The sequence below is a fragment of the Leuciscus leuciscus genome (assembly GCF_965113295.1).
Source record: "Leuciscus leuciscus genome assembly, chromosome: 20".
NCBI classification, from domain to species: domain Eukaryota; kingdom Metazoa; phylum Chordata; class Actinopteri; order Cypriniformes; family Leuciscidae; genus Leuciscus; species Leuciscus leuciscus.
The window spans coordinates 31,117,413-31,144,854 of NC_138744.1; the positions used below are offsets into that span (position 1 = coordinate 31,117,413).

The 27,442-nt window shown below is 37.9% G+C and overlaps 1 protein-coding gene across 1 annotated transcript in view; it reads right to left on the reverse strand.

Moving 5' to 3' along the window:
- Window positions 1-5,888: 5,888 nt before the first annotated feature.
- ibtk (inhibitor of Bruton agammaglobulinemia tyrosine kinase) overlaps window positions 5,889-27,442 on the reverse strand; it is a 37,689-nt gene continuing 16,135 nt past the window's right edge. Inside the window, exons 12-28 of the mRNA XM_082150248.1 lie at window positions 25,485-26,105; window positions 23,107-23,193; window positions 22,935-23,017; window positions 21,745-21,782; window positions 21,564-21,660; window positions 21,370-21,471; window positions 19,896-20,013; window positions 18,721-18,781; window positions 18,519-18,643; window positions 18,298-18,434; window positions 16,619-16,758; window positions 15,781-15,896; window positions 15,610-15,705; window positions 15,066-15,215; window positions 11,829-12,020; window positions 7,901-8,027; window positions 5,889-6,735 (exon numbers count right to left, since the gene is read on the reverse strand). Of these exons, the coding sequence (XP_082006374.1) occupies window positions 6,610-6,735; window positions 7,901-8,027; window positions 11,829-12,020; window positions 15,066-15,215; window positions 15,610-15,705; window positions 15,781-15,896; window positions 16,619-16,758; window positions 18,298-18,434; window positions 18,519-18,643; window positions 18,721-18,781; window positions 19,896-20,013; window positions 21,370-21,471; window positions 21,564-21,660; window positions 21,745-21,782; window positions 22,935-23,017; window positions 23,107-23,193; window positions 25,485-26,105 (2,416 nt within the window). The 3' untranslated portion in view covers window positions 5,889-6,609. The remainder of the gene's footprint in view (window positions 6,736-7,900; window positions 8,028-11,828; window positions 12,021-15,065; window positions 15,216-15,609; window positions 15,706-15,780; window positions 15,897-16,618; window positions 16,759-18,297; window positions 18,435-18,518; window positions 18,644-18,720; window positions 18,782-19,895; window positions 20,014-21,369; window positions 21,472-21,563; window positions 21,661-21,744; window positions 21,783-22,934; window positions 23,018-23,106; window positions 23,194-25,484; window positions 26,106-27,442) is intronic.

Below are 27,442 nucleotides of genomic sequence, written 5' to 3' on the forward strand. Positions count from 1 at the left end.
TGAAAAATCAATTCAACACTAAGAGGATTAGGAGATCTAAATATTTAGTTTCCATTTGCTTGTCCAAGACTGTAATGCTTTCATAAAGTACACAGAGCAAATAGCGTTTTTGTTGATGATGGCATGGGTTTCTGGTGTATTTCTCTTTGTGGAGCTCCATATCAGATGTTTCTTCCTTTAAAACAACTACCAGAGTAAGTCATTTAAATCATCCTGCAGGATTTTCCATAACCAGAGTTTGTTGATGCAGCACAGCCTTGATTTTCAACAAATTGTCCATTAAACTGTAATCATGACATAATTCGTTTGTAACACAGTTCCGTGATTGGATGAGCCACGTTCAGAGTGGATGTGGTTGCCAGGCATCAGGCTAATGAGAAACATTACACAGCTATAAACTATTAGATATGATGGATTAATCATTATGTGACGTAAAATGAACAGCATGAAAAGCAGCTTGTCTTAAACATGTCAAGTGTCTGTATCACTCTTAAAATGCTGATTTTGTTCTGTATCCAACACACACATGTCATGGTTTTGACAATCTATTGAAGTCATATTTAATTCATTGTAATACAAAAGTAAATTAGAAACCCTTTACCAATTCTAGTGTAATTGTTTTTTTTAAAGTTATTTAAATTACTGTTTAAAAGTTTGGGGTCGGTAAGATTTTTAAATGTCTTCAAAAGAAGTCTCTTCTGCTCACCAAGGCTGCATTTATTTCATCAGTAAAACAGTAATATTGTGAAATATTAGCACAATTTAAAATAGCTGTTATCTATTTGAATATATTTTAAACTTTAATTTATTCCTGTGATCAAAGCTGAATTTTCAGCATCATTACTCCAGTCTTCAGAGTCACATGATCCTTCAGAAATCAGTCTAATATGATGATTTGATGATCAAGAAACATTTCTGATTATTATCAATATTGAAAACAGTTGTACTGCTTAATATTTTTTGAGGAAAACATGATATTCTTTTCCACAATATTTTTTTTTTTCAAAAGAAGATCATTTATTTGAAAAATAAATATTTTAATTCTAATTATTTTTAACTTTATAAGTTCACTTTTTTCACTTCAGCAATAATTTGCTAAGTGTTGTCTTTAAAAATAGACTAAACTTAAATCTTGTCTCCACAGCATTCAAGATTTATGACGTTTAAGACCGTTTCAGTTCCATGCCCAAAAAGTGAATAAATGGATTAACTACTGCATAAAAATTATTAAGTACCATAAAATCCTATAAAAATACAAAATATTAAATAAAAAACATTATCGAACTACATTATAGTACAATTATATCACAAAAAAAAAAAAAAAAAGAGTAATTTTTATTTATTTTTGAGCCAGAGGGTTAATGCTAGCCTGGTAATACCAAACTCTGCTACTTCGCTTTGCTTCGTAGACAGAGTCTGGAAGGGCATAATTGAAAAGCGTTTTCTTTCTCGCGGGGGGGCGCTTGTCTGAAGTTTAAAATCATTGGTTACCCGTAAGCCAATCACATAACGTTTGGTTATGACGTGTGTTAGCGCCGGCTCAGCCGCATCGAACTTCCACTGTAAACACATGTATGATGCGAAAACAAAACCATCGAGCGAAATACCGGATTGAACATGGCTGTGAACGACTTTTGCAGATCATATGTGAAGTAAATCTACGCATCCATGGTACAATCAGCGTCTACGTCACGGCTCTCAGCCCGCCCTCTGTTCGTTGATTGGCCGGCTGTTTTGAGGCCGGAGGAAAACTGGGAGATAGGTCGCTATCTCAGACTGAGTACAGAGGCGAACTGAAATTGAGCGGAAGTACGAAGTCTGACGTAGTCAGTATTTTGTTTTATTGATGTATATTGTCATAAAACCACAAAAACTGTTTTAAACGGTGTTAATTATATTAAAACACTGTATTAAGACATGTGGCAGCTTTTGAAACAGCATTGCATACTTCTTCCCAATCTCCTGGGCATCATATCTCCTCTCTGACTAATTCAGTCAAGTAAGTGATTATCATTCCTCTCACTGCATGGCTGGCAGATGCTTGAACTGAAGCGTCGCAGTCATTACTGCACATTAGGACCCTTAACCATCATGCTCTTATTTATGGAGGGTCATCTGATGCACTCTGTTAACGGCTGCTTTTTAATTCTCTGATGATTGTAACATATGCAAAGAGAGAGGTTTGCTCGTAAGTAAAGGACTGTCTCCTAAATCAAATCACACCAAACATCAAATTCATTAGGACGGGCTTGAGATGACTGCATGAGTGCAAATTTGACAAATGAAAGAGAGGTGACATCACTGAAGTAACGTCACTGGAGACACGTTGTTCTCTGACCCCGATGACTGTAAAAACAGAGAGTCAACAGCGGTCTGCTAAAACAGGATGAGGTGGACAAGAGGTCCTTTAATAACTCATTTTCATATGAGCTGAACCGATCATTGGGTGTGTTCGGCTTGAAGCGGCGCTGCGCAGACTGATCGCACACACTTTGGGCCAGAATAACTAAACAGGGCAAATCGGCATAAGAGCGCAATTCCACAAAAGCGCCGATGGGAGTGGAAAGTTGTGCACATGATCTACTTACGACTTTCATATTAAAGAACACAGAGGATAATTTCCATAATGACCAACACAATCTACCAAGAGGAGCGCAAATTAGCGTCTGGTGCATCTTTTGTTCGGTAAATAATGGTGCAAATACCAGAAATCACCTTGCGTGATTCATACTCTCCTCCCATAAATGTTGCACCTGAAAGGGAAGCTCCTACAAATGCATGTGTAATAAGGTCAGCCGCAAAAATAACCTTGTCCACGCCTTTTCAGCGCTAATTTTTCACTGTGTGTCATTAGTAAATCCTGACAGTATTTTAATGCCAAGTGATCTGTGTTGGAGCTGTAAATCTGGCCCCTAATTTATACTGTCCGGACAAAACCCACATTGTAATATATCGGAAACCTTTTACACCTTCATTGTAATTATAGCCATTTAGTGTGTGTGTGTGTGTGTGTGTGTGTATATATATATATATATACATGGATGATTAGGCGATACAATTGAAATGGATCACTGAAAGATTCAGAGGAAAAATGAATTTTTATTCTAGCCATCACATTTTCAATTATTAACAAAAACATAAATTAGCTTATTATAGTGCCACCTAGTGGGCGATTCTCATCAAATATAGTGCACAGCCTCATGTAGGAAAGTTATGCAAAACAAGATAATGTATTCTCTTACCGACCTATTTAATTTGTCTCTGTCCACTTGCTCAATACCTTCCACATGGAAATGTGCTAAATGTGCTACCCCTCTTTTTAAAAGCGGTGACCCATCTGATCTGAACAACTACCATCCAATCTCCATCTCAGTCAGGTTTTAGACCCAACTTTTCCACCACTAAGGCCTTAATGAAATTCACCAATGATTTGTTTACTTCCTTTGATAAAGGCCAACTTACCAGTGCAATCTTCATTGATCTCTCTAAAGAATTCATCATGGTGGACCATTACCTTCTACTTGATAACTTGCACTCTATAGGCTTTGATATAAACTCTCTCCTCTGGTTTAATTCCTATCTCCATTACAGACACCAATATGTTTCTTTTCAAGGCTCTAATTCTGTTTATTTGGTTGTTGATAATGGTGTTCCTCAAGGCTCAACACTGGGTCCTCTGCTCTTCTTTGCCTTTATTAATGACCTTCCCAAAACTTGCTCACAATCTTTCATTCATCTTTATGCAGATGACAGTCATTTACTCTTCCCACTCTGATATTTCATACATTCAGTCCTCTCTGCAGTCAGAATTTTACTCATTACAGGATTGGTTTTACAAAAACAAACTTCTGTCTTGCAGTATGGTGTTTATCAAAAGATGCGTTTGTTCGCAATACTACTGGTTCCAGTTTCTTTTCAAATGCGTTCATTTTAATGGCCCTTCTTATTTAAAACAGCTTTTAGCTCCATTTAGATCCTCCTATCCCTTTCAACACATGCAGCATCCGTTTTTCTGTGTCCCGAGAATTTTTACTGCAGGTCATTCCAGGACAAAGCTCGATCGGACTGGAACAATCTCCCTCCCCGTCTCAGATCAATTACATCTTTCCGTCCGTATAGGACTAATCTATTTTCTCATCTGAAAACAACCTGCTCATGTTTTTAAATCAAGGTTTTTATACCAACGCTTATCATCCTGTTCATTTTATTTATTTATTTTTATTTCTGCGATCTCTCAGGGTCCAGGTACATTTTGATTTTCATGTTTGCACTAAAATGTATGTCCTCTTGTATGTACATGCTCCTGTTTGTCTAATACAGACTGTAGCTGGGAGAATAGGGGAGTGAGCTGTTTGTCTGTTTAAGTGATTTTTTTATTATTATTATTATTGTTATTTATTTGTTTGCTTTAAATGTGTTGTATTTTGTATTGTAGTTTGTATGTGTTATTGCGACCCCCTCGAAAATGTGGTGTTACATCTCAAGGGCTATCCTTTCAATAAATTCAAATACTCATCAAATTTCATTATTGTTCATTATTATTATTATTTCATTATATTAAGGTATGACAGATTTTCAGTTGTAGCGCCTATTGGCAGATATTGATACACCTTGTCAATGTGTAACAAGTTTCATCAAGTTTGGACATTGCATTGAGCAGATTCAGGTCGAGTAGCCAAAATCAAAGATGTCAGACCATTTAAAGGAGAACTTGGTAACTTTTTTAACTTAATAAAACTGTCTAGAAATCATTTGGATGGTTAAACAACCTGTTCTGGTGATATTGGTGACTTTCCCCGCTCCCCCCAGCGTTCCCAGGCGGAAAACCAACCTTGCAACTTGGGGACTACCGTCCCGGCAAGTTAGAAATTGGAAGTCTCGTGAGAAGCGAGAACTAGAACGAGAACGAGCGCGAAACACAAATTGCTTTACGGCAATTCGACATAAACACACACGCATGTATGATGTATTACCAGATTACCCACCTCGGTAGACATAGCTCCACGCGATACAGTTGGCTTGCTCCGATCAAAACAAACGCACATGAGCAGCGGTAGAGAGGGGGAGGAGGCCGCCGCAAATGAGTTTTTTACAACTGTGTTGTGAAATATACGCCCCCCCCACAGCTGTAGGGGGAGCTCGTGGGGAAAACATGCGACAACAAAAGGGAAAATCAGCGAAGAAGTGACTAGAGTTCGCTAGAGTTACCGAGTTCTCCTTTAATATACTTATGTCTTCACAACACATTATTGGATCAGAATTCTTGTAACTTTTTGTCTAGAGGATATTGGGATGATACGTGCCAAGTTTGTTGCAAATCGAACCAATGGCCTTGGAAGATTTAGAAAAAGTATGTTTTTCAGAAAATTTTAAATGGAAAAAATGTCCCAGGGATAAACAATATTGGATATAGATGAACTTTTAGAGCCGAAAAAGAATAATTGGCAAAACAGTAAATACAATAGGGTTCAGCATCTTGGTTTCATGGACCCCTAAAGAAAAGAAAAGGAAGTCAATGAATCAAGGGCAAAAATTGTTCATAGCAATTTTTAGGTTAAGGGTTTGGCGAACTTGATTGTCTGAACCAGAGCATAAAATAAATTTTAAAAAACGAGGTACTAAATAATATTATATGGTCTTAGCCTTGACCAAGCCACAGTGCAGAAGTTATGCTAGAATGACGGTGAATATTTTCATGTTAAGCTCCAATCCTAGATTAATATGTAACAATTGTAAGGATATGTAACATTGTATGTAATACGTAATTGTTGCAAAATGTAACAATCTGTTTGACCTACAGTACCAATGGAGATCTGGAGACTTTCACAGACCACAACATGTGGGTGAACTTTCCCTTTAGAGATGCATGAAGACAAAACAACAATCGCTGATGCTCACATTCACCTCTTTATTGCATGCCACTGCAAATATCTTCTCTTAACATTAAGCAAACATGACTAAGAGGTATTCAAAGAAAGAACAATAATCTTTTTTTTTTTACTATAGTGCCAATCATATTGTGATAATGACTTAAACATAATAAACTATAATTACACCCAGCCCCAAATGAGAATGTTATTAATGTGGATTGCACGAGGAAGCAAAATATAAAATGCATATTTGTAAATCTCAGCTCCTTTCGTCGTGCACAAGTTTCTTTTAAACCAGCGGCTTCAAACAGACCTCGTGAGCAGCTAATAAAGTCTTTATTGCTTTTCACGGCTGATTGGATTTTCTTCATCTTGTCACAATGGGTGAGTTTTATGTGTGTGTGCCTAGCCTCCATAAGACACACACACACACACACCTGTGAGATGTAGATCACTGCACCACAGGATCATCAAGACAGAAGAAGAGATACAAACATCCTTTGGCACATGCGGCGACTCTTCGGAGCTGAGAACAATAGATTACACTTCACGTTCCAGTCTCTTCTTAAGAGAAAACAGCTAAATGAATGAAAAAAAGCAGACAGAAAGAAAGCAGCAAGCAGTCTAAGAGAACAAGTGTGCATTGGAAAACAGAACACGGCTTGTGATACAGCTTAACACTGCCTGAAACTGAAGCGTGATGTGATGTGATGAGTGTTACGGTAACGCTGTGCTAGTATCAGCGTTTGTTCCAGGTGGGAGTGGCGATTGGACCTTGTGGAGCTCTTTCCACCAGTATCAGCTCCTCTGGGTTATTAACGGCCTTGTAATGGTGTAACAGGTCCTGAATGGCTCGTTCTTCAATCTGCAGTCAAAATGAGAAAAATGGAATTGAAGGGTCAATGACAAAAATATTTTAAAAGATCTAGTATAATACACATTTGCACAGTTCGTAGAAGCTGATCAAAGCTGCATTTTCAGCATCATTGCTCCAGTCTTCAGTGTCACATGATCCTTCAGAAATCATTCTAATATGATGATTTGATGCTCAACAAACATTTATTATTATCAATGTTGAAAACAGTTGTGCTGCTTCATATTTATGTAGAGAACGAGACATTTTTCTCAGGAGTCTTTAGAAAGTTCAAAAGCTCAGCATTTATTTGAAATGGATATATTTTTGTAACAATGTAGTCTTTACTGTCACTCAACAGTGTCTTTTTCATAGTTTTACAATTGTATAACAATTTTATCCAAAGTTGAGATTTAAATAAAACACCAAGCGGTGTAAAGCTAAACATTCATATTTCCTTTATAGTACATGAGTGTACATATCTTAATCATTATCATTCAAAAGTAGAAAATGCTTGAAGTAGCTTGGTTTTTTAACCATTTTTATACATGCTTGGTTGAAGCTGCTAAGAATAACACACCGTTGCCATGAAAAACAGAGCGTTGCTATGGACGCAGGATTCTAACCATAGAGACGGAACGGACTATTTTTTTAGCAGAAGCAATACAATCGTTTTTTTGTCAATAAATTCCTTTTTAAATCAGTATTTTGTGTCAAATTATTGATTTATTTGGTAGGTAGCCATGTAATAAGCGGGATAATGTAGAGCAAGGCGGTTGTTATAGCGAATACAACACCTTCAGGCTGATTCATTCCTGATCAGCCTGTCGGGGTTGTATTCGCTTTAACAACCGCCTCGCGCTACATTATCCCTTAAATATCACGCTGTTTCCTTGCAGTTACACCATTTGACAACCTGAACTAACTAATGTCATTGCCAGGTTAAAGTTCCTGTTTTTAAGTCACATGCATTTACATTTACATTTATTCACTTAGCAGACACTTTTATCCAAAGCGACTTACAAATGAAAACAATAGAAGCAGTAAAACTAACAGGAGGACAACAATATGCAAGTGCTATGACCCTTCTCAGTTTAATCTAACGCAGTACATGTAAAATTATTATTATTTAAAAAATAAAATAAATTAACATGCACATAATGCCGAATCTTGTGACCTGTATGAGTGCTAGCGGCTTCTCGCGGCTGCGGATCAGTGCCGCCTCCTGTTTTCTCTCCTCCTCCACAATGGAGGCAAACGTAGAGGTGGACGGAGGGCTTCCGGCTGCTCTCAGCACCCAAGGGCTGATGGGAAGAAGAAAAAACACAAGAGAGAACAAGGTTCAATGCCGAGTAACTTCCTCCGAAGCGAAATAACGAAGTTGCTTCGAATGCTTCAACTGACTCAGGCGTGTGAATTGTGAGGAATTTAACCTGCTTCTATTCCACTGTTTCTTAATGATTCAGCAAACAGTATTCGGAAAAGCTGAGGCACAAACAACAGAAAACAGGATCGTCACAACAACGGCTCTGACACTTATATTGCGCACACACACACACACACACTGTATATATAGACACATATGTACGCACACATATTATATAAACATTTTTATGATACATGCGCTTAATCCCGATTAATCGATTTGACAGCCCTATTTACTTCCTAAATCCCATATCAAGCTCAACCAGTTGAACAATACAAGGATAGACATGAACCTGCTCTTTTAATTCTTTCAAATAAATAAAGTTGCATAAATTATTCTGAATGACCCTAGTTTTTAAAGGGAGATGGTTACATTAAGAACATACATTTTAACATTAGATGTTTAGATGTAAAATCCACTACTGTTTTATATAGAATTGTTCTATAGTCTATATACAGTATTAATTTCAATTACATCAGAAGTAACTAATTAAATTACAGAAAAATGAGTAATCCCTTACATTACTTTTTCAAGGGGAAAGTAATTAGTAATGAGTTACACACAACACTGGTTGTTTTAATTTATTATTTTTTAATTTAATATAAAATATTTAATGCTCATTATTTTTACCGTTTTGCTCATTTACATTCTTCCACGATGTCTACAGAACAATGTTTTATTTGACTTACTTTTATGTTAAATGCGATTCATTTATTTGACAGCACTAGTAATAAGTAATGCATTTCTTTTCAGAGAGTAATTGGTACAGTAATGTAACCGTTTACTTCTGTAACTCACCCAACACTGTACACAACATAAAAACACCAAAGGTAAAACAACCGCTTTCCACCTGAGAGCAGCGACACACACTGATTTCAGCCTGCCTTCTCATCGCGCTCGTAAACACAGGTGACGTCGAGCCCCAGGGATGAGTGTGTTTGTGACAAAGTTTGCCCTTATCAATATAGATTACAATCACAGACGGGCTGCTGATAAATATTCAGACCTCTGCTCGAGCGCTGGACTCATAAACACAGACCCAGCGGGCAGCTGATGTGACCGAGAGACGCCGGGCTCAGGGTCAGGTCAGATCAGTGCGGACACATGATGAAGGAGGACACGTCACACTGGACGTCCTGGAGAGCAGAGCATCCCAGAAAACACCACAGATAAGCATCTCTTGTGCACCACATATAGACGGACGTCCTGTTGCATTCGGGTCTGTTTTTACCCGGAAGAGGTTCATAAAATGTCTTTAAAAATCCATCGTTTTTGGTACAAAGATTTTTTTAAGACCGTCAAAATACTTTTTACTAAAAAAAAGAGATGTAACCATTTAAACTAAATTGTTACACCTTTTGCTGTCAGGTCCGTTTTGACTCGAAAGTGAACTGTGTCTTTACACATGAAATTATGCTGGAGTTTTTTAACATTAGATTTGTCTCAAATTACTTCTGTAAAATGCATTTAGCATTTTCCCTACACCGTCACTTCATACACAATGATTCTAAAAAAAAAAAAAATTCAAATAATGTCTTAATGTTGAAATATAGTTTATACAAGTAAAATGAATGTATTTTGTTTGAGAGTACATTTCAGAGTAATATTGATGTTTTATTGGTGTTGTTTTGATAGATAAAGAATATGTACTGTAGGTTTCATAAATTTAGACTGTTTTTAGCTGTCATGAGTTATACGTTTCATATGAATTTAATTAAATTCATTTGAAGTCAATGGAGCTCATACTGGAAATTCTAATATTACATGCTCTTATAAATGTCATCTAACGATATATTCAAATACAATTTCTCATAAATAATTTGTTTTGCATCACACTGTTTTTTGTTGTAACTCTTGAAAATGTTTTAATTAAAAATAATTTCTCAATTTCTTTTATTAATAAAGGGGGGTAAAATTGACTAATAGCATGGAAAAAACATGGTAACATGCAAAACTTTAAAACCTTTGTGCATTCACTCATTAATGATAAGTTCCTGATTAGATAAAATATGGTTTTGAAAATATTAAGTTGTGACTTTTATAAGCTTTCGGTGCACCGGCTCCAAGCTGAAGGTATATACTGTTTTTTTTATGCATTAGGAGGGTTAAATAACAGTCTAAATCATCTGAACTTCAGACGACACTGGGTTTGCATAATAAATAGTGTACTAACCAGATGCCAGCGCGACAAAGCAACTAGTGCCAAGATACGGTCACTCTGGTTTCCATTTAAATAATTTCCAGATGAATATTTCAACACATTCTCCATCGGTTGAAAAATCGTACTAACCCAAGAACAAGAACATCCCATTACTTCTTTGAGAAAACAGCACAAAGAAAATTAAACAGTATCAGCCTAGAATCACACATACAGAACAAACCAGTAAATGTCAATAGATGTACTGTAACATGTGGCTTCAGTCCCCACTGACTACAGCATCTCAGTCACATGACCGATCACTCACAGGCCTCGTTATGAAGAAGCATTACAGCGCCATCTAATGGAACATCAACTGAACAAGAATCAGAATAACACCTAATCTCACACACAAGGTCTGATCCAAAAACTGGTGAGTGTCTAGAAAAGCTGAAATTTAAGTAATCATCGGTGCACTACAAGCATCCCGTTTCAAAGGGAGGCAGCGAAAGACACCTTATTTTGGCCATATTGTAAGGAAGCACTGCATGTGTGCTTCACAGAGAAAGCAATCCCAGAACACACTCTGGAGAAAAAAAAAAGAAAGATATTTGAGTGTTTCTATTTTTGTGCTTGGCGAATTGCGACGTTTCTATTCCTGATGACCAATATCCTTGTGCTAAAATCGATGTCCATTAAGAAATGGTTTAAGGAGTCTGGTGTGGACTAACCTTGTGTACCTAGCCAGAAGGTAAAGCATGTAAAGAGATCAATAACAGTTTATGGTGACGTTTAGGGGTGGGTAAATGCCACTACAATAACACACATCATCCACACATCATTAATTTAAGATTGCAACACTCTTCATTAAAGCACATGAGAAATTAGTTGATGTATTTGTTGATATCAGTTTTTTTCTCAGAATTTTAGAAATCTGTGTTTATTTCCCAAACTATAAAAAAAAAAATGTTTAACCCAGTTGTTCTGTGATAATATAGATATTTGTAACACAGAGATAACGATACTGTGTTTGTGAAGCTGTTTAATACCTACACATGACAACTGTTCTCTCTGGATCAGTGGCAGCGCCAACACAGATCTGAATGTTTCACTGTGATTTTATCAAAATCAGTCGTGCAGCTCTATTGTGTTTATTTATTATTTTCATACTTTTATATCCAGCTAAGTGAAACAACACTTGCGTCTGCTGTTTGTGTGTCGCATAAAGGCAGGCTTTCTGCTGCTGTCATACCTTACAAAGCGTTTTGTTGAACTAATGATGACGTCATCAGCTAAAAAGCAAGCACAGGTTTCTTTACCTCCTAAACAAGAGCGCACGAGTCGCGCCAAAGTTCCAGTGCATCTGAACTTAACTTTCACTTTGACAATTTTCCATGCAAAACATGGCAGGTTTCAAACCAAACTGCAGGTGTGAAAGCATCATTGGACTTCTGACTTTGCGAACCTGTTTCCAGTTTAGTGTGCCATATGCATCCATCATTTAGTGAATGGATATTGTGCACTGAATGAGATGTTCCTCACCCCGCGGGTTTATCCGGGTCGCTCTCGGCACATTTAAAGGTCACTCTTTTGGCACACATCGGCGGTCCTGCAGTGGCCACTGGACTGCTGGCCTTCACTGGGGAAACTGGAGAGGGTTTTCCACGCTGTTCCTCCTCCACTAAAAGATCCCGGAAGGAACAGGAAGAGGGCGGGGACTGAACTGCTGTCGACCTGACAACACAATGATGCAAGGTGAGTGAGGAACTGACAACAACGGTAGGACAAACATCATTAGACAATCACTGTTTCCAAATGACACAAAGTTAATGGCTCTGCCAAAATCCTTTTGACTAATTCCCCTTATACAGGGTGACACATTGTGTATTTATGTTCCCACCTTTTATTTTAAAAATTGATGGTCTTGTACTTCTTAATAATAAAAAAAACTGAGATAAAATTGTTAGCAATAGTTTAGGCACTATATAATGCATTAGGTATCAGTGATCTAGGTATAAATATGCAATTTATACAACATGTTAAATGTTAAAATGTATTAGTATCAGATTTATTAGTTTACTAAGGGTGTTCACACACTTGTAGTTTGGTTCGCTTAGTCCAGACCAAAAAAAACATTTAGGCCTGGTCCGCTTAGCATTCACATTGGCATTTTATCACCGAACCTAAAGATACTGAACCTAAAGGCATAGGGATACATTCACAACCTGGTCGGCTTTTATTACATATATTTCGCAACGGAACAATACTGTGTTCTGGGATAAATGCGCTCACTATATGTGCATGGCTACATATAATGTTATTTTGACCCGCTGATAACTCGTGAAGAGCTTATAAAAAGTGTAAAGGAGGTTAAAACAGCGTCAGGAATCCCTCCGTCACACACACCAAGATCTGTTGTGAGGAGACACGGTTCTGACGCCTGTACTGAACTCAGACGGGCAACATCGAGACTACAATGAGAAAAAACAGGTACTTGAGCATTCTGTCCTTTATAGAGTCACATGTTTATGACATCATGTCCGTCCGTCTTGCGTTCATATTTCAGTCGAACCGCACCAGAGTTCGTTAGGACCGAGACCCACCTTTTCAGCGTCTCAGTCCGCTTGTTTGGTGGCTCCAAGGTTTAGATGGCAGCGTTCACACTTATTCACATGAACTGCACTAACAATCACAATTTTTATACAAAATTTTATAAAATATTGAAGAAAAAAGATGTTCATGTAGTTTAACTTCCATCCATTCATTCTGCTTTTATCCTCTACAGGGTCACTGGGATGTTTTGTGCTTTGCTGGACTATAATGCGTCTTTGTAAATGGTTTGCATCTTCATTTGCTACTGACACCAGTTACACTTGCAGGGGGCAATGATTGAAAAGCGATTTGACCAATAGTGTGCAGGCATTGTACATATTCAACCAACTAGTGTGCGAGAGATGATGGGATCAAAAATTGATCAAAGCAATGCAAACACGTGTACAGCGTTTAGAAGACACTTCATTATTCAGTAATATTATTCAATCATCTGCACCAATACTATCAATACTTCAATTGACTGAATAATGACACTATTGCCTTATGAAGATCTGCTTATAGCAGAATCAAATTTGTAAAATTGACTTTACAGCATAATTTGAATTTGTCTCATATTTGATGAAGTTTGCATCACTGAATCTATTATTTTCCTGTTTATTATTGCGAGGCTGCTATGAAACAATCTGTATTTTATAAAGTGCTGTATAAATAAAGGTGACTTCCCTTGGCATATTATGTATGAGGACTGTAGAGTCAATAGGAAAGCCAAACCAAATTTAGAAATCCCATTTAAAGCAAGGATAACTCTCGCCAAAATGCAACCTAGGGTCTTTTTGTTAATCTACTCGAGGCAAACTTTCGTTTAAAAGCATAATTAGAATGGAAACGCCACTTTTAAGTTTGACCTTATTTTCGTTTTAGGTTAAATGCCTTGTGAATGGGAGTGAATGGGGTACTTTTATGATAGCATCAAAAATCACTTTTTAAAACACTAAGAAGGTTCCACAAAAGAAAGATTTTGAACAACTCACTGTAGCTGTGTCCGCCGGCATTTTGTCCGTCAAAAATAATCGATCTCCGTAACAGGGAGGAGAGTAAAGATAGAAAGCTCCTAAAGCTTAGTTCAATATAAATTCACGGATAATTTGTTGTTTTCTTGTTAGTGAAAATCAATATTGACCTTGTATTTGAAAAAGGATCCTCACTAAAATTCAGAGTCAGTTCATTCGCATTCGGAAATCAACTATTTTTGACTGTGAAAATGCCGGTGGACACAGCAACAGTGAGTTGTTCAAAATCTTTCTTTTTAGTAAACTCTGTGTACACAAACAATGTTCTCAATGCTCGAGTTCATGTGTAGAGCCCCTGGTGATACTTCGAGCAAAGTTTCATGTTGTGTCGAGCCTTCTTATGGCGCTTTTCCACTACACAGTACCAGCTCGCCTCGCCTCGGCTCGCCTCGACTCGCCTCGACTCGGCTCGCTTTTCGCTCCGTTTTCCATTGCAGATAGTACCTCCACAATAGTACCTGGTCGTCATAGCGACGCCGCAGGAAACTGCCGTGACTTAATCTTTTATGCGAGATGCGCGAGACACACCCGCTACCCACACACACAGGACAATGGAGGAAATCGAGTGTATGCTGTTTTTGGATGTTTTTGTTTTTGCTGTTTTTTATTCAGGATACTCCGTCTGGCGCGTGCAATGATGACGCAGTGAATAGTGACGATTCTCTCTGACCAATCAGCAGTCTGCCGTGTTTTCACGTCACATTTTAGTATCGCCTCAGCTCGCCTCAGAACCTCGCTGGAGGTGGTACGAAAAAAAGTACCTGGAAGCAGGTACAGGTACAACTTTTACACAGTGGAAAACCAAACAGAGGCGAGTCGAGTCGAGTCGAGGCGAGCCGAGGCGAGCTGGTACTGTCTAGTGGAAAAGCGCCATTAGTGTTTTAAAAATAGTGATTTTAGATGCTATCATAAAAGTGCCCCATTCACTCCCATTCACAAGGCATTTAACCTAAAACGAAAATACGGTCAAACTTAAAAGTGGCGTTTCCATTCTAATTATGCTTTTAAACGAAAGTTTGCCTCGGGAAGATTAACAAAAAGACCCTAGGTTGCATTTTAGCGACAGTTATCCTTTAAGGCCGTACTGTGACCCTACCGTATATCCATTTCTCAGGCATAATGGAATAAGGAAAGCAGAAAGTGATCAGGCTCTCACCAGGTCTTCACAGGTTTCACTGGAGGAACAGATGGTGGTGATTTCGCAGACATGCTCTCCGTGCTTCCCTCTCTGGAGGCCAGAGCCATCATCTTCCTCTGCTTCTGAGACATCTTACTGGGAGTGACCGCGGCTTTACTGCTGCTCGATCTGGTATTTAAACAAATTAATTAAGTAGAGAATGGAGTAAAAAAAAAATAAGACACTATAAGGAACAGTTCACTTAAAAATGAAAATTCTGTCATCATTTACTCACCCTCAAGTTGTTCCAAACATTTATTAATTTATTTCCTCTGCTGAACACAAAATAATATATTTTGAAGAATGTCGGTAACCAAACAGTTGATGGACCCCATTGACTTCCATGGTATTTTGTTTCCTACTATGGAAGTCAATAGGATCATCAACTGTCTTCTTTTGGGTTCAGCAGAAGAAAGAAATTCAAACAGGTTTTAAACAACTTGAGGGTGTGTAAATGATGACAGAGATTTCATTTTAAGGGAATTATTCCTTTAACTGTGCTCTGTGAACTACCATGACTTACGAGCTGGGACCTTTGGCTGTGGCACCCAGGGTCAGTGAGTTGGCCTCCATCTCCATGATGGCCCTGAGGTCCAGGACAGGAGCTGGTCTGGAGAGACTGAACATACATTCAGAATTACAGCGACACCAATGAAGAAGATCAACTGCTTGCGGTGACAGAGATTTAAATCACCTTGCTTTGACTGTCGGGATGGGTTCAGGAGTGGAAGACTTAGTGGGAATGGGGCCATTTTTCAAAACAGGGTTGCCAGGAGGTGTCTTTAGTCCCACTGGTCCACGTCTCTCCTCCTACAAAAAACATTTTTTCTTAAATGGAGAGTTCACGCAACGATGAAAGTTCTGCCATCATTTACTCAGCCTAATGATATATGAGAGCTCTCGCGGGAGGGAAAATGTCAGAAAAATGACTTAAATTTTGGTACTTTCACAGCTATTTTATTACAAAAGATGTCCGACAGCAATGTTAGAATGTTTCTGTGTATCAAAGAATCCTGAAAAAATCCTGAAAACAGCACAACTGTTTTCAGCATTGATAATAATTGAGCAGCAAATTATCATATTAGAATGATTTCTGAAGGATCATGTGACACTGAAGACTGGAGTAATGATGCTAAAAATTCAACTTTGATTCAAAGGAATAAATTACATTTTACAATATATTCACATAGAAAACAGTTATTTTAAACTCTAATAATATTTCACAATATTACTCACAATTCTACTGTATTTTTGATCAAATAAATGCAGCATAAAAGACTTCCAACCCCAAAATGTTGAACTATAGTGAATATAAAAATATATATATAAAAAAAAGCTTTAAAAGGACGTAGCTGACATGATCAGAATCAGAAAGTAGTAGTACATCTTTAAATTTTACTAATGGTATTGTTAAACTATATTATTGATATTAGTGAAACTGAAAACAACATTTAGTTTGTTTTATATTTAAGAATGAAACATGTCTATACTATGGAGTATTGTGAGTTGATGGTAAAGTGTTGTGCTATTACCTGTGTATCAGGCCTGTCTTGGAAGATGGGGGACGGCAGGTCTCGAGGGCTGCCCACCTCCATATAACTGCCCTCCGAGTCAGACGTGATGAGCTCCTGCAGAGACTCGACTGAACTGGCCTTCACCGAACGACACAAACCTGGGGAAACACAACAGTCAACCAGATCCAGTCCAAACTAAGAGCATCTGTATTCAAGAAAACTACTGAAGTGATAGAAATGAATGAATCATTTACATTTGCTTTGTGGTCATATGATCTTCAGTGTGCAGGGTGCCATTTAGATCAGTGGTTCTCAAACTTTTTGTCTTCAAGGCCTCGATTGTTCAAAATTATATTCAGAGGCCCCTGATGTAAACTATAACATTTCCTCTGTATGTTCTGCTGTAATTATGATAAAGCTGCTTGTTTTCAAACATTTTTATCAACAGAAACGTGTCAAAATACTAAATTGACAATTACTTTTGTGACTCTAAACAAGTCAACAACTGAATATTCTTCTGTATGAATTTCTTTCTTCTGCTGAACACAAAAGAAGACATTTTGAAGAATCAACAAAGAGTTGATGGACCCCATTGATTTCCTACTATGGAAGTCAATGGGGTCCATCAACTGTTTGGTTACCGACATTCTTCAAAATAATTTTTTTTTGTGTTCAGCAGAAGAAAGAAACTCATACAGGTTTGAAACAACTTGATGGCGAGTAAATTATGACAGTATTAAAAATTTTTGTGAACTATTCCTTTAATTTAAATAATTGTAATTAATCCCGCGACTCATAAAGAAATTTGCTGAGGCCCCTGGTTGAGAACCACTCATTTAGATGATCAATATTCATTTTCGGAAGAAAGTGTGAGTGGTATTTATCTGTTGCGAGGGTATTTTGGGGTGGTTGCACACTGACCCAGCTCAAAAGAGCCCACAGAGGGATTTGAATAACTCCCTATTCCCAAGTATAAGCAATAGTAAAAGTGATGCTTGCCTTAGCAAACACAACTAATTAGTAGGGGTGTAACGATACCCTCATGTCACGATTTGATATATACTGAGATACTGAACTCACGATATGATATTATTGCGATACTCCAAGACATATGGTAAAAGGTTAACAAAAAATGCACTGTTGATTAAAATGCAAAAAATGTATATTTCAAATAATGTAGGCCACTTTTTACTGGTAACATAAGAGATTTGGCATTATCAGGACCCACAAATATTCCCCCATTGCATTATTATACATTATATTCAAAAATGCATATAATAGTTTAATGTAGTACTGACACTAAAACTTGAATTTTTTTCCTCACACAGTAATTTTTATTTTGGGTGAACTACACACAATACACATATTGTCACTATCCACGATACATATTGTTGCATATTTGTATTGCAAAACATTGACACACGATATATTGTTACAGCCCTACGAGCAGGTCGGAGCACAATAAGGGGTTTCTGTTAGAACGGTGTCGTGTCAGCGGCCCCTAAGCTAATAACTAATGATCTTTGCAACGGAAGTGAATCAATCAAAACTAACTTTAGCTGGACAATAACTTTATTCTAGAGCTGCTGTAAAGCCAAAATAATCTGTTACTTTAATTTCCTATTATGACTGTAAAGCTGCTTTGAAACAATCTATATTGTTAAAAGCGCTGTATAAATGAAGCTGACTTGACTGACCTGTAGTGTGCGGGCTGTGTGTGACGTCAGTAGGAGAGCTCTGAATGACATCAGACAGGTTGTATCCGCCAAAGCTGTCAGAGCGGCGCCGAGGTTTCCTCTTAGCCCTCATTTTGGCCTTCTTCAGCAGGATATCACTAAGTTAAACACAGTGAGAACTCTTACAGACGGACAGTCCTTCATATCCAGATTACAGTGTTTCAGCAGGGCAGATTTCACACCTGGAGTGATCCGCTTCAGAGCCGCTCTTACAGTCCACAGCAGAGTCGAAGTCTCCGTCCTCATAGGCGCTGAGATCAGGAGCGTCGGCGTATGGTGTAATGAGGCGTCTCTGCATGGCTGGGATCTGATGGAGGAGTTCGCTGTCAGGATCTCTGAGCAAAGCTTTAATAAACCTGATAAGAACGATGATTTAAAACTTACCATCCTCCTGTATGCAGATGTTAGATCCCGGAGGACGTCATCGCTCAGGATATCCAGCGATCTGATAGACGGAGAGACAAACACATGAACAACATCTTTGATACCAATCTGTCATTAGAAAGCCACGTTTCTAGCATCTGTAAAATTCCTGGATTCTTCCATCTTAAAAATTACGACATATGCTTTCAATGAAAAATGCGTAACAGTTACTTCATGCGTTCATGACCTCAAGGCTAGATTATTGTTATGCTATTATGGGTGGTTGCCCTGCACGCTTAATTAAACTACAGCTGGTCCAAAACGGAGCAGCTCGAGTTCTTACTAGAACCAGGAAGCATGACCATATTAGCCCAGTTCTGTCAACACTGCATTGGCTCCCTTTTAAACATCGTATAAATAAAAAAAATCTTGCTAATTACTTACAAAGCATTAAATGGTTTAGCTCCCCAGTACTTGAGTGAGCTCTTAACGCATTATAGTCCTTCACGTCTAGTGCGATCTCAAAATTCTGGCCAGTTGATAATACCTAGAATATCAAAATCAACTGCAGGCGGTAGATCCTTCTCCTATTTAGCACCAAGACTTTGGAACAGTCTTCCTAACATTGTCAGGGAAGCAGACACACTCCGTCAGTTTAAATCTAGACAAAAAATCTAGACTAATCTCTTTTACCTGGCATTCATATAGAACATTATACATTTCTATTATTCAAATCAATTAAATGATAATTAGGCTGCAAAGATTAGGTAAGCCGGAACCGGGAACACTTCCTATAACACCTGATGTACTCGTTACATCATAAGAAGAATGGCATCTACGCTAATGTTAGTCTTTCTGTTTATTCCGAGGTTTACTGAAGTCAGCCGTATCCGGGCCGTATCCAGATCAGATGAAGGACCAGCACCTGGACACATCCATGACGCGCCAGCCTCATCAGCCCTGTGAAGGCCTCATCGACACGACAGCCATCAGCACTGATCCTCAACAAACTCATCTCCATATCGCTTGAAGTTCAGTTCACTTACGATAAGGATGTCATTACCTCGACAAAATGATCTTGTGGCCACGAAAAATGTTCTCACACTCCCACAAGTTATGTCATGACAACGATAAATCTAAACCCTTCCGGTCACCGTAGTAAAGGATCTCTGGGGGTTTAAGATTCTCGTTCTTACTTGGACTCCAGCATTGCCGCCATGTTGAGGACGATGAACTGCAGGCAGGAGAGTTTGAGCTGATCAGCGTTGAACACGGTGGCAAACTCCAGCAACTCTGCTGCATTCTTCAGCGTCACTGCACACAATACAACACTCAGAGATTACACTCGATATTTACAGGACATATCCAGGAATGAAGAAGCTTACCGGACAAAAGCATCTCATTTCGGTGTCTAGTTTGCACTGCAAGAATTTTAGACTATGTATAGTATGTTATATGCGATTTAATAATAACAAAAATCAAGTCAAGTGAAAGATAAAAGCTTAATAGTTAATTTCCATGCAATTCAAAATTAAAGGGGCAGTCGTTCTTGGAAGCTATTGTTTCATCTCTAAACTTTCCCAGAACTTTGTTTTCTCTCCATCTACGTTCTTGTATTTTAGTCATGGAACTTTTTATTTACATAACACAAGCCCACTCTCATGCTTTACTAGTTACTTGAAAAAAGTAATCTGATTACTTTTTTCAAGTAACTAGTAAAGCATGTTAGTGGGCTTGTGTTTTGCTACGCACTTCATTCCACCAAGCGTTGTTTGTTTTCTTCTTATGTATTTAAATCCAGATAATTGATTAACAAAACACTGATTGAAATTAAAGGGGTGGTATAATGCCCTTTTCACAAGATGTAAAATAAGTCTCTGATGTTCCCAGAGTGTGTATGTGAAGTTTCAGCTCAAAATACCCCACAGATATTTTTATATAGCATGTTAAAATTGTCACTTTTTGAGGGTGAGCAAACACGCACCGTTTTGTGTCGGTTCCTTTAAATGCAAATGAGCTAGTGCTCCCGGCACAGGGGGCGTCCTTTTACCTCACACAGACATGCACTGAAAATTTCAAAAACTTTTAGCCTTTTATGTTCAAACCGGAGTCAAAACAATGATGGAGAGACTCAAGAAGAAGTGACATGTAGAAGCATCAGGACGTTTCTGAATGGTTAGTTGATGAATTTATGTAGCTTATGTGTAGTTATCTTCTAGTCATTGATTAGCATATTCTGTCTTGATAATCTATCAATCGTGTTCCGGGGGTGGGGTTTATGTAAATTTTAGGGTTGGTGATGTCACTAACCCAGGAGGAATGTCATGTAGTCCCTACCAGCCGTTTGTTGGAGTCCTTAAAAAGCAATTTCTTTAAAAGAAAATGTCTCCCTTTGCTTTGAACTTTGAGCGTTGTAACTTTGCAGATGTTGTTTATGCTCAAACTAACAGCAGCATTACACACTAACTAAAGTTAAAAAAGTGAAATCATAATCAACCACCCATTTAAGGTACAAATTATACAAAACAAAAAAACTTCAAACAAACTTATGAAGTGGTTAAAAATCGTCTCCGAGCCACTCCATATCTCCCGACATATTGTATAATGTATAATTTACAACAAAATATCTGAACATGAACAACTTTCCCCAACACTGAAAGAGAGACTTACAGTTCTCAGTGATGGCGACCTCGCAGATCTCCTTCAGCCGAGTGATCAACAGCTGATCGGCCACCACAAGCACGTTACACACGAACTCCACATTCACAGACTCTGAGATACACATAGAGACGAGACATGGGTTACACAGGAGAGAGGAAGAAACAGCAGGATATGACAGAAAAGCACAACATCTGGGCTGAAACCTCTGACAGTGGGAGACTCGTCTGTGTAGATGTACTCCAGAATAACCTGCAGGACATCAGAGGTGGTGGGCATTTCGAGCGCAGTGCAGCTGGTGGCCTGAAGAGGGCAGAAGAGATTACGTAAAAAAACAGTTCAGAGAGTTCAGAGAGACTAAAGATGCTTCATGTTGTTCAATCGTACCTCTATCCAGGGGCTGCCCAACATACTGTTGAAGTACTCTGAAAATTAAATAGTGCATCTATATTAAAATACGATAACCACAGAACAGGTGAAAATGAAGCTTTTAGTTACGCTTGTGTCATTTAAAACGTGTATAAACTTGTAACATTTGTATAACTTTGTCTAAGCTGCTGAATGAAAGCGAATGGGGACTTTCAGCCATAAAATTAAGGATCTTCAGCAAGGAACTTAAATTCCAGTCTGTTTCTCAGAAGAAAAAATAAACAAGTTACGAGGTAGTTTTCTGTTTTTAGAGCTCTCCACTATCAGCTTAAAATCTCTTTGCTTCCACAGGAGTCATTAAACCTGTGTTAATGATGACATAATTTTAATGTGAAATGTCCACGAAAGAGTAAAATCACTGCAGAGTCAGAAACCAAATATAAATGTCACTTGAGTTTAGTCAGAGTAAACCGATATACACTACCATTCAAAAGTGTGGGATTGGTAAGTTTAAAAAAATTTTTTTTAACATAAGTCTCTTCTGCTGACCAAGGCTGCATTTATTTAATAAAAAATTAAGTAAAATTGTAAAGTTTTACAATTTAAAATAACAGTTTTCTATGTGATTATTGTCAAATGTAATTTATTCCTGTCATCATTACTCAGCATCAGTGTCACATGATCCTTCAGAGATCATTCTAATATGATTTGATGCTCAAGAAACTTTTCTGATTATTATTATCAATGTTGAAAACAGTTGTGCTGCTTCATATTTTTGATGAAACCGTGATGTGTTTTTCAAGATTCTTTGATGAATAGCAAGGATTATTTGAAATATAATTATTTTGTAACATTATAAATTATCAATGTAATGCATCCTTGCTGAAATATTAATTTCCAAACTTTTAAACGGTAGTGTATTTATTTTAAAAAAATGAAACTGAGGCAGTGTAGGTCAGACATATACTGAGCTAAGTTTATGATTTTCCTGTCCAATGAAAACAATTATTTAAAGACATATTTTCAATGCTTAATCAGCAAAATGGTTAGTAATCAGGTACTCGATGTAATAGACTTCTTCACCTTCCAACACTCACAGCTTTATTTTCATTTGAGTCTTTATATGGAGATTTAATATGGTATCTGAATCATTCTAAATAAAGTCTACGTCAGTGGACACAAGTGTGAAATAAAACATTTGATCTCACCCAGCCGAGCGCACAAAACGCATTTGTGACAAGGAAACTCTTTTCCATCTTCAGAGCGCAGTGTGACATCACAGAGATACAAGCTGAGGACACACAATGAGAAGATCTGTATTCACAGCCAATCAGAGAGTGTATGACATCGACTGATGTTTCTCAAAGGAACAACACACACCATTTTTTCTGGTTGAGTCGTAGCTTGTTGCCTGTCTTCTTCTGCGCCACACTGATCTTCCCATTTTCAAACTTCACTCCGTCAAGCCTTGTCAGACATAAAATACAGTTATTGATGACTTAATGATTACAGCAATAGCCAATAATAACCCCTCATATTTATATATACATATAAACATACACATGAAAAATCAACAATACATTCTCCTGAATGTGCGTGAAAACGTGTGTTTGTGCGTGTGTAATGATGTACCCTTTAGAGGTGCATATTATACGCTTGTCAAAATGAAACGTTTATTTTGATTCCCTCAGTTTCTATTGGTCCTATACACAATGTTATCTTTACGACACAAGGTTGTAATACTTGTAATAGTGATTTGTGCAGTTGAATTTGAAAATGGAAGCAAATATCAATTAGTGGATACTTTAAAAGCCTAAACTTGATTATGATGTGTTTATCTCTGTTTTTAACCATTTTGCAGGAGCAAGTACAAACATTTTCTCAATGTTTATAGTTAAAAAAATTCTAAACATTAATTCATAAAATGTGTATACTGACAAACTTGATACAAAAAGGAAGAGCCATTGTATTGTTTTATGCACTGTAAAAAAATGTATGATCAGTAATTCATGGCAACATCTTTAAAGGGCACCTATTATGCAAAATTCACTTTTACATGGTGTTTGAACATAAATGTGTGTTGGCAGTGTGTGAGCAAAACCACCCTAGAATGATAAAAATCCACCCAGTGTTTTTTTTACAATCTCAATAAATCATAAGCACTGTCTCAGAATGAGCTGTTCTAAGATTCTATGCAATGTGACGTAAAATTGCACAGGCCCCTCCCATGACTGTTGATTGACACTTCAGTTTGAGCATAGACCCGCCCTGAGTGAGCCGGACACAGCCCGCGATTGTTTCGACGCTTGAGCAGCTGTAGACAAAAATGTCTCCTAAGCGATTGAGGTGTTTTGTTGTTGGATGTAAGAATGAACATAGCAGTCTTCATTTACTCTCGTTGTTACTCGAGGATGGATCTGTACTGTTCATGATCCAGCTTACAGTCTCCGGAGCGATAGGCCTGACGTTACTGACCACAGCAGAAATGAAAGTGAGAGCGCGCTCTTTATGACAGCTCATCGAGTCATTTTAAGGATATAAGGTTTACCAGTTTATTTAGCACCCACTGAAAAGGTGTGTTTATATTTGTTTACTGTTAGTTGTAACAAGTGTTTTGTGTACTTCGCTGTGTATGTTGTTGATAATGAAAGGGAGAGAGAGAGAATTTATGGATAAGACTTTAATGCTCACTTCTTATACAGTGTTTGTTCAGCTCTTACTGTCATTCTCTGGAGTAAAACTAACGCTTCATCTTTTGTGTGATGTACAATAAACTTCACTGAACTCATCAGCATATTTTGGTCATCATTTGGACAGGGTCTGCTACAGCAGGCTTGTATTAATAGTGGATAAAAGCAGATGACAAGTAAATTATAACCATAATTAAACTAAACTATACCTGTTCTATCTCCATACAGCATATATTCTCTGGCTCTGTGGGCATTATTGTCCGACTCCGAGTCGAAATGAACACCGCAACTGCGAGTTTCTGTTCTGATATTATCAGATGAGATTGTCCTGGTTCTGAGTGGGAGCTCGTGAGGCTCCGCCCCCTGGGCCGGCAGCAGCAGTTAATTTGCATTTAAAGGGCACACCCTAAAACAGCGCGTTTTTCTGAGCCCCAAAAAATGACAATTTAAACATGCTGTAAAAGAATGATCTGTTGGGTATTTTGAGCTAAAACTTCACATACATACTCTGGGGACATCAGAGACTTATTTTACATCTTGTGAAAAGAGTCATAATAGGTGCCCTTTAACTCAAAAATAATTTAAGTAATTTCAACTTTGTTTTATAAGTTATATGGAACTCAACTTGATTTTACTGTCAGTTTTAATATAATTTAAGTTAAAATGACTTACACAGCCATTTTGATTACACTTAATTTAAAGCAGAGACAAGGGTAATTTAGCATACAGTTATCATACTCTACGCTTTGCCCACCCTGTTTTATGAAGGCTGTTTCAATTTCACATGCTTCAGTAATGTTTCTGCGTCAAATTATTATAATGCGTTAAAATTTTGAATTAATCGCATGCATTAATGTTGACAGCCCTTATATATATATAAAACATGCTTCCACTTAAGATACCTTGTTTTGACCAATTTATAAGGCAGCATGAATCCTTCATTTAGATTGCACATAGGCTGACTATCTGCCTTGTTAAAGCAAATAATGACTATTTTTGGAGCAAGACACCTTGATGGACATTGTAGGTGAACTTTACGCTAAAAATACGCTACAAAAAGTGTCTCACCGTGCGGAGAGACTCCCCAAGCCCAGTTTTTTGGCGACTCCCTGCAGCATCTTCACAGGGTTTTGTCCCGGTTGACCAATATTTCCGTTCTTGGCTTTTTTCCCAGACTTAGTGCTTTTACCCTTGGGCTTATCTGCTTCCTCACAAGTCTTCGCAGGCAGAGAGCGGTACACCTCCAGAGCAGAACGGTTCTCCAGGCCCAAAGCCTGGAGACTGTGGATGAGCTGCTGCTGTGGTTCGGGATCAGAGCTCGGGTTGGAGCGGGGCATGATGGGCTGGGTCCCATGCACCAGCATCTCACAGGAGTCTGTGTAGATGAAGTGAAGCGCTTGCTCCAGCATCTCAGGAGGAACCTTCTCCAGAACCAGCAGATCACAGCCCACTGCATCTTCCCTTTTCTTCACCTCTCCATCTCCCTCTCCCTCTTTGCAGCCCTCGGGGAGGAGAATTTTCCGGAAGAAGTCTGAGCGCATGGACAGAATGTATTTGTGCGCTGCAAAGGTGCGATCGCCAGCCTGCAGGGTCACGTCATGGATGCTGTCGGTCTCATCGGCTTCGGACAGGAGGCGCTGGAAGTGCTGGGAGAATGTGGACCCAGAAGTGGTGGGAACTTCATACAAGCTGAAGAAGGGAGAAGAAAAGTGAATGTAGGGCTGCATGATTAAACTAAACAAAAGCAATATCACAATATGGCTTAGTGCAGTTATTAAATCACAAAAGGTGTGATTTAATAAAATAAATATAAGCACTGTGTTTTTAAGAGTGAAGTGCGCCACAGTGTTCATTTACACATGAGCAGATCATGATCCACCGCCATCTCCATCTGCAGGGCTCCCTGCGGTTTCATCAAAATGATGGTTTAATGTTTGAAAAGGGAGATAAGATAAATATTAGTATCGCAAATTTGCATTTGTAATGTAAAATAAATTATTATATTATTTTGATTTATTACATGGCTTGGTTGAATTCTAATGTAGAATGCGGTCTGTTATTTCTTGATAACAGACCGCTGCTAAGGATAACACACCATTGCCATGAAAAACAGAGCGTTGCTATGGACGCAGGATTCTAACCGTAGAGACGGAACGGACTATTTTCTTTATTTATTTGGTAGGTAGCCATGTAATAAGTGGGATAATGTAGTGCGAGGCGGTTGTTATAGCGAATACAACACCTTCAGGCTGATTCATTCCTGATCAGCCTGTCGGGGTTGAATTCGCTTTAACAACCGCCTCGCACTACATTATCCCTTACTTATTTCACCGTGAAATCACAATAGTAATCTTTCTTATTTTGTTTTTATTTTATTCAGTAATTTTTACATTTAATTATTACTATTATTATTATTAAAATCACATATTCGTTTTCCCCTATTCGTGCAGCCCTAGATGAATGTGTAGACATAAATACTGTTTTTCTTTTGTTTTGTTTTGTACAGCGTTTACTGTACCTCTTTACAAGCAACTCTGCAAAGGGGGTTGCTGAAAAACTACTCAACTTATTACGTTACAAAGTACTTTGGTATTATTTTTCTATTTTAACCAAAATGAGGCGATGTTAGCAATATGGAGAGCTAAACATTCTCATGTAATTTCTGTTTCATTCATACTGGAAGCCGGAGGGTGCGCTCGTGCAGAAAATTCACAAGTGAGATTCATAGAAGTATTTAACTTATGACATTCCAGGAAATCCCTTAGATAGCAATCATGTGTTTATTGTCTTCCATGTTTCAACAGTCAGAATGTCTCTATCTGCATGTTATTCATGGTACATAGCAATTTCTGATTTCCATGTTATATCTGTGTTAGTTGTGTTCTTCGAGCCATCTCGGGTATATTCATAAGAATGATGTATATCTATAATATATTAATTGACATAGCCTGTATCACAGTATAGAATTTTATAAAATAATATATTTTCTGTCTCGCTCTGTGTTCTCTGTTAAGAAGCAACATGGG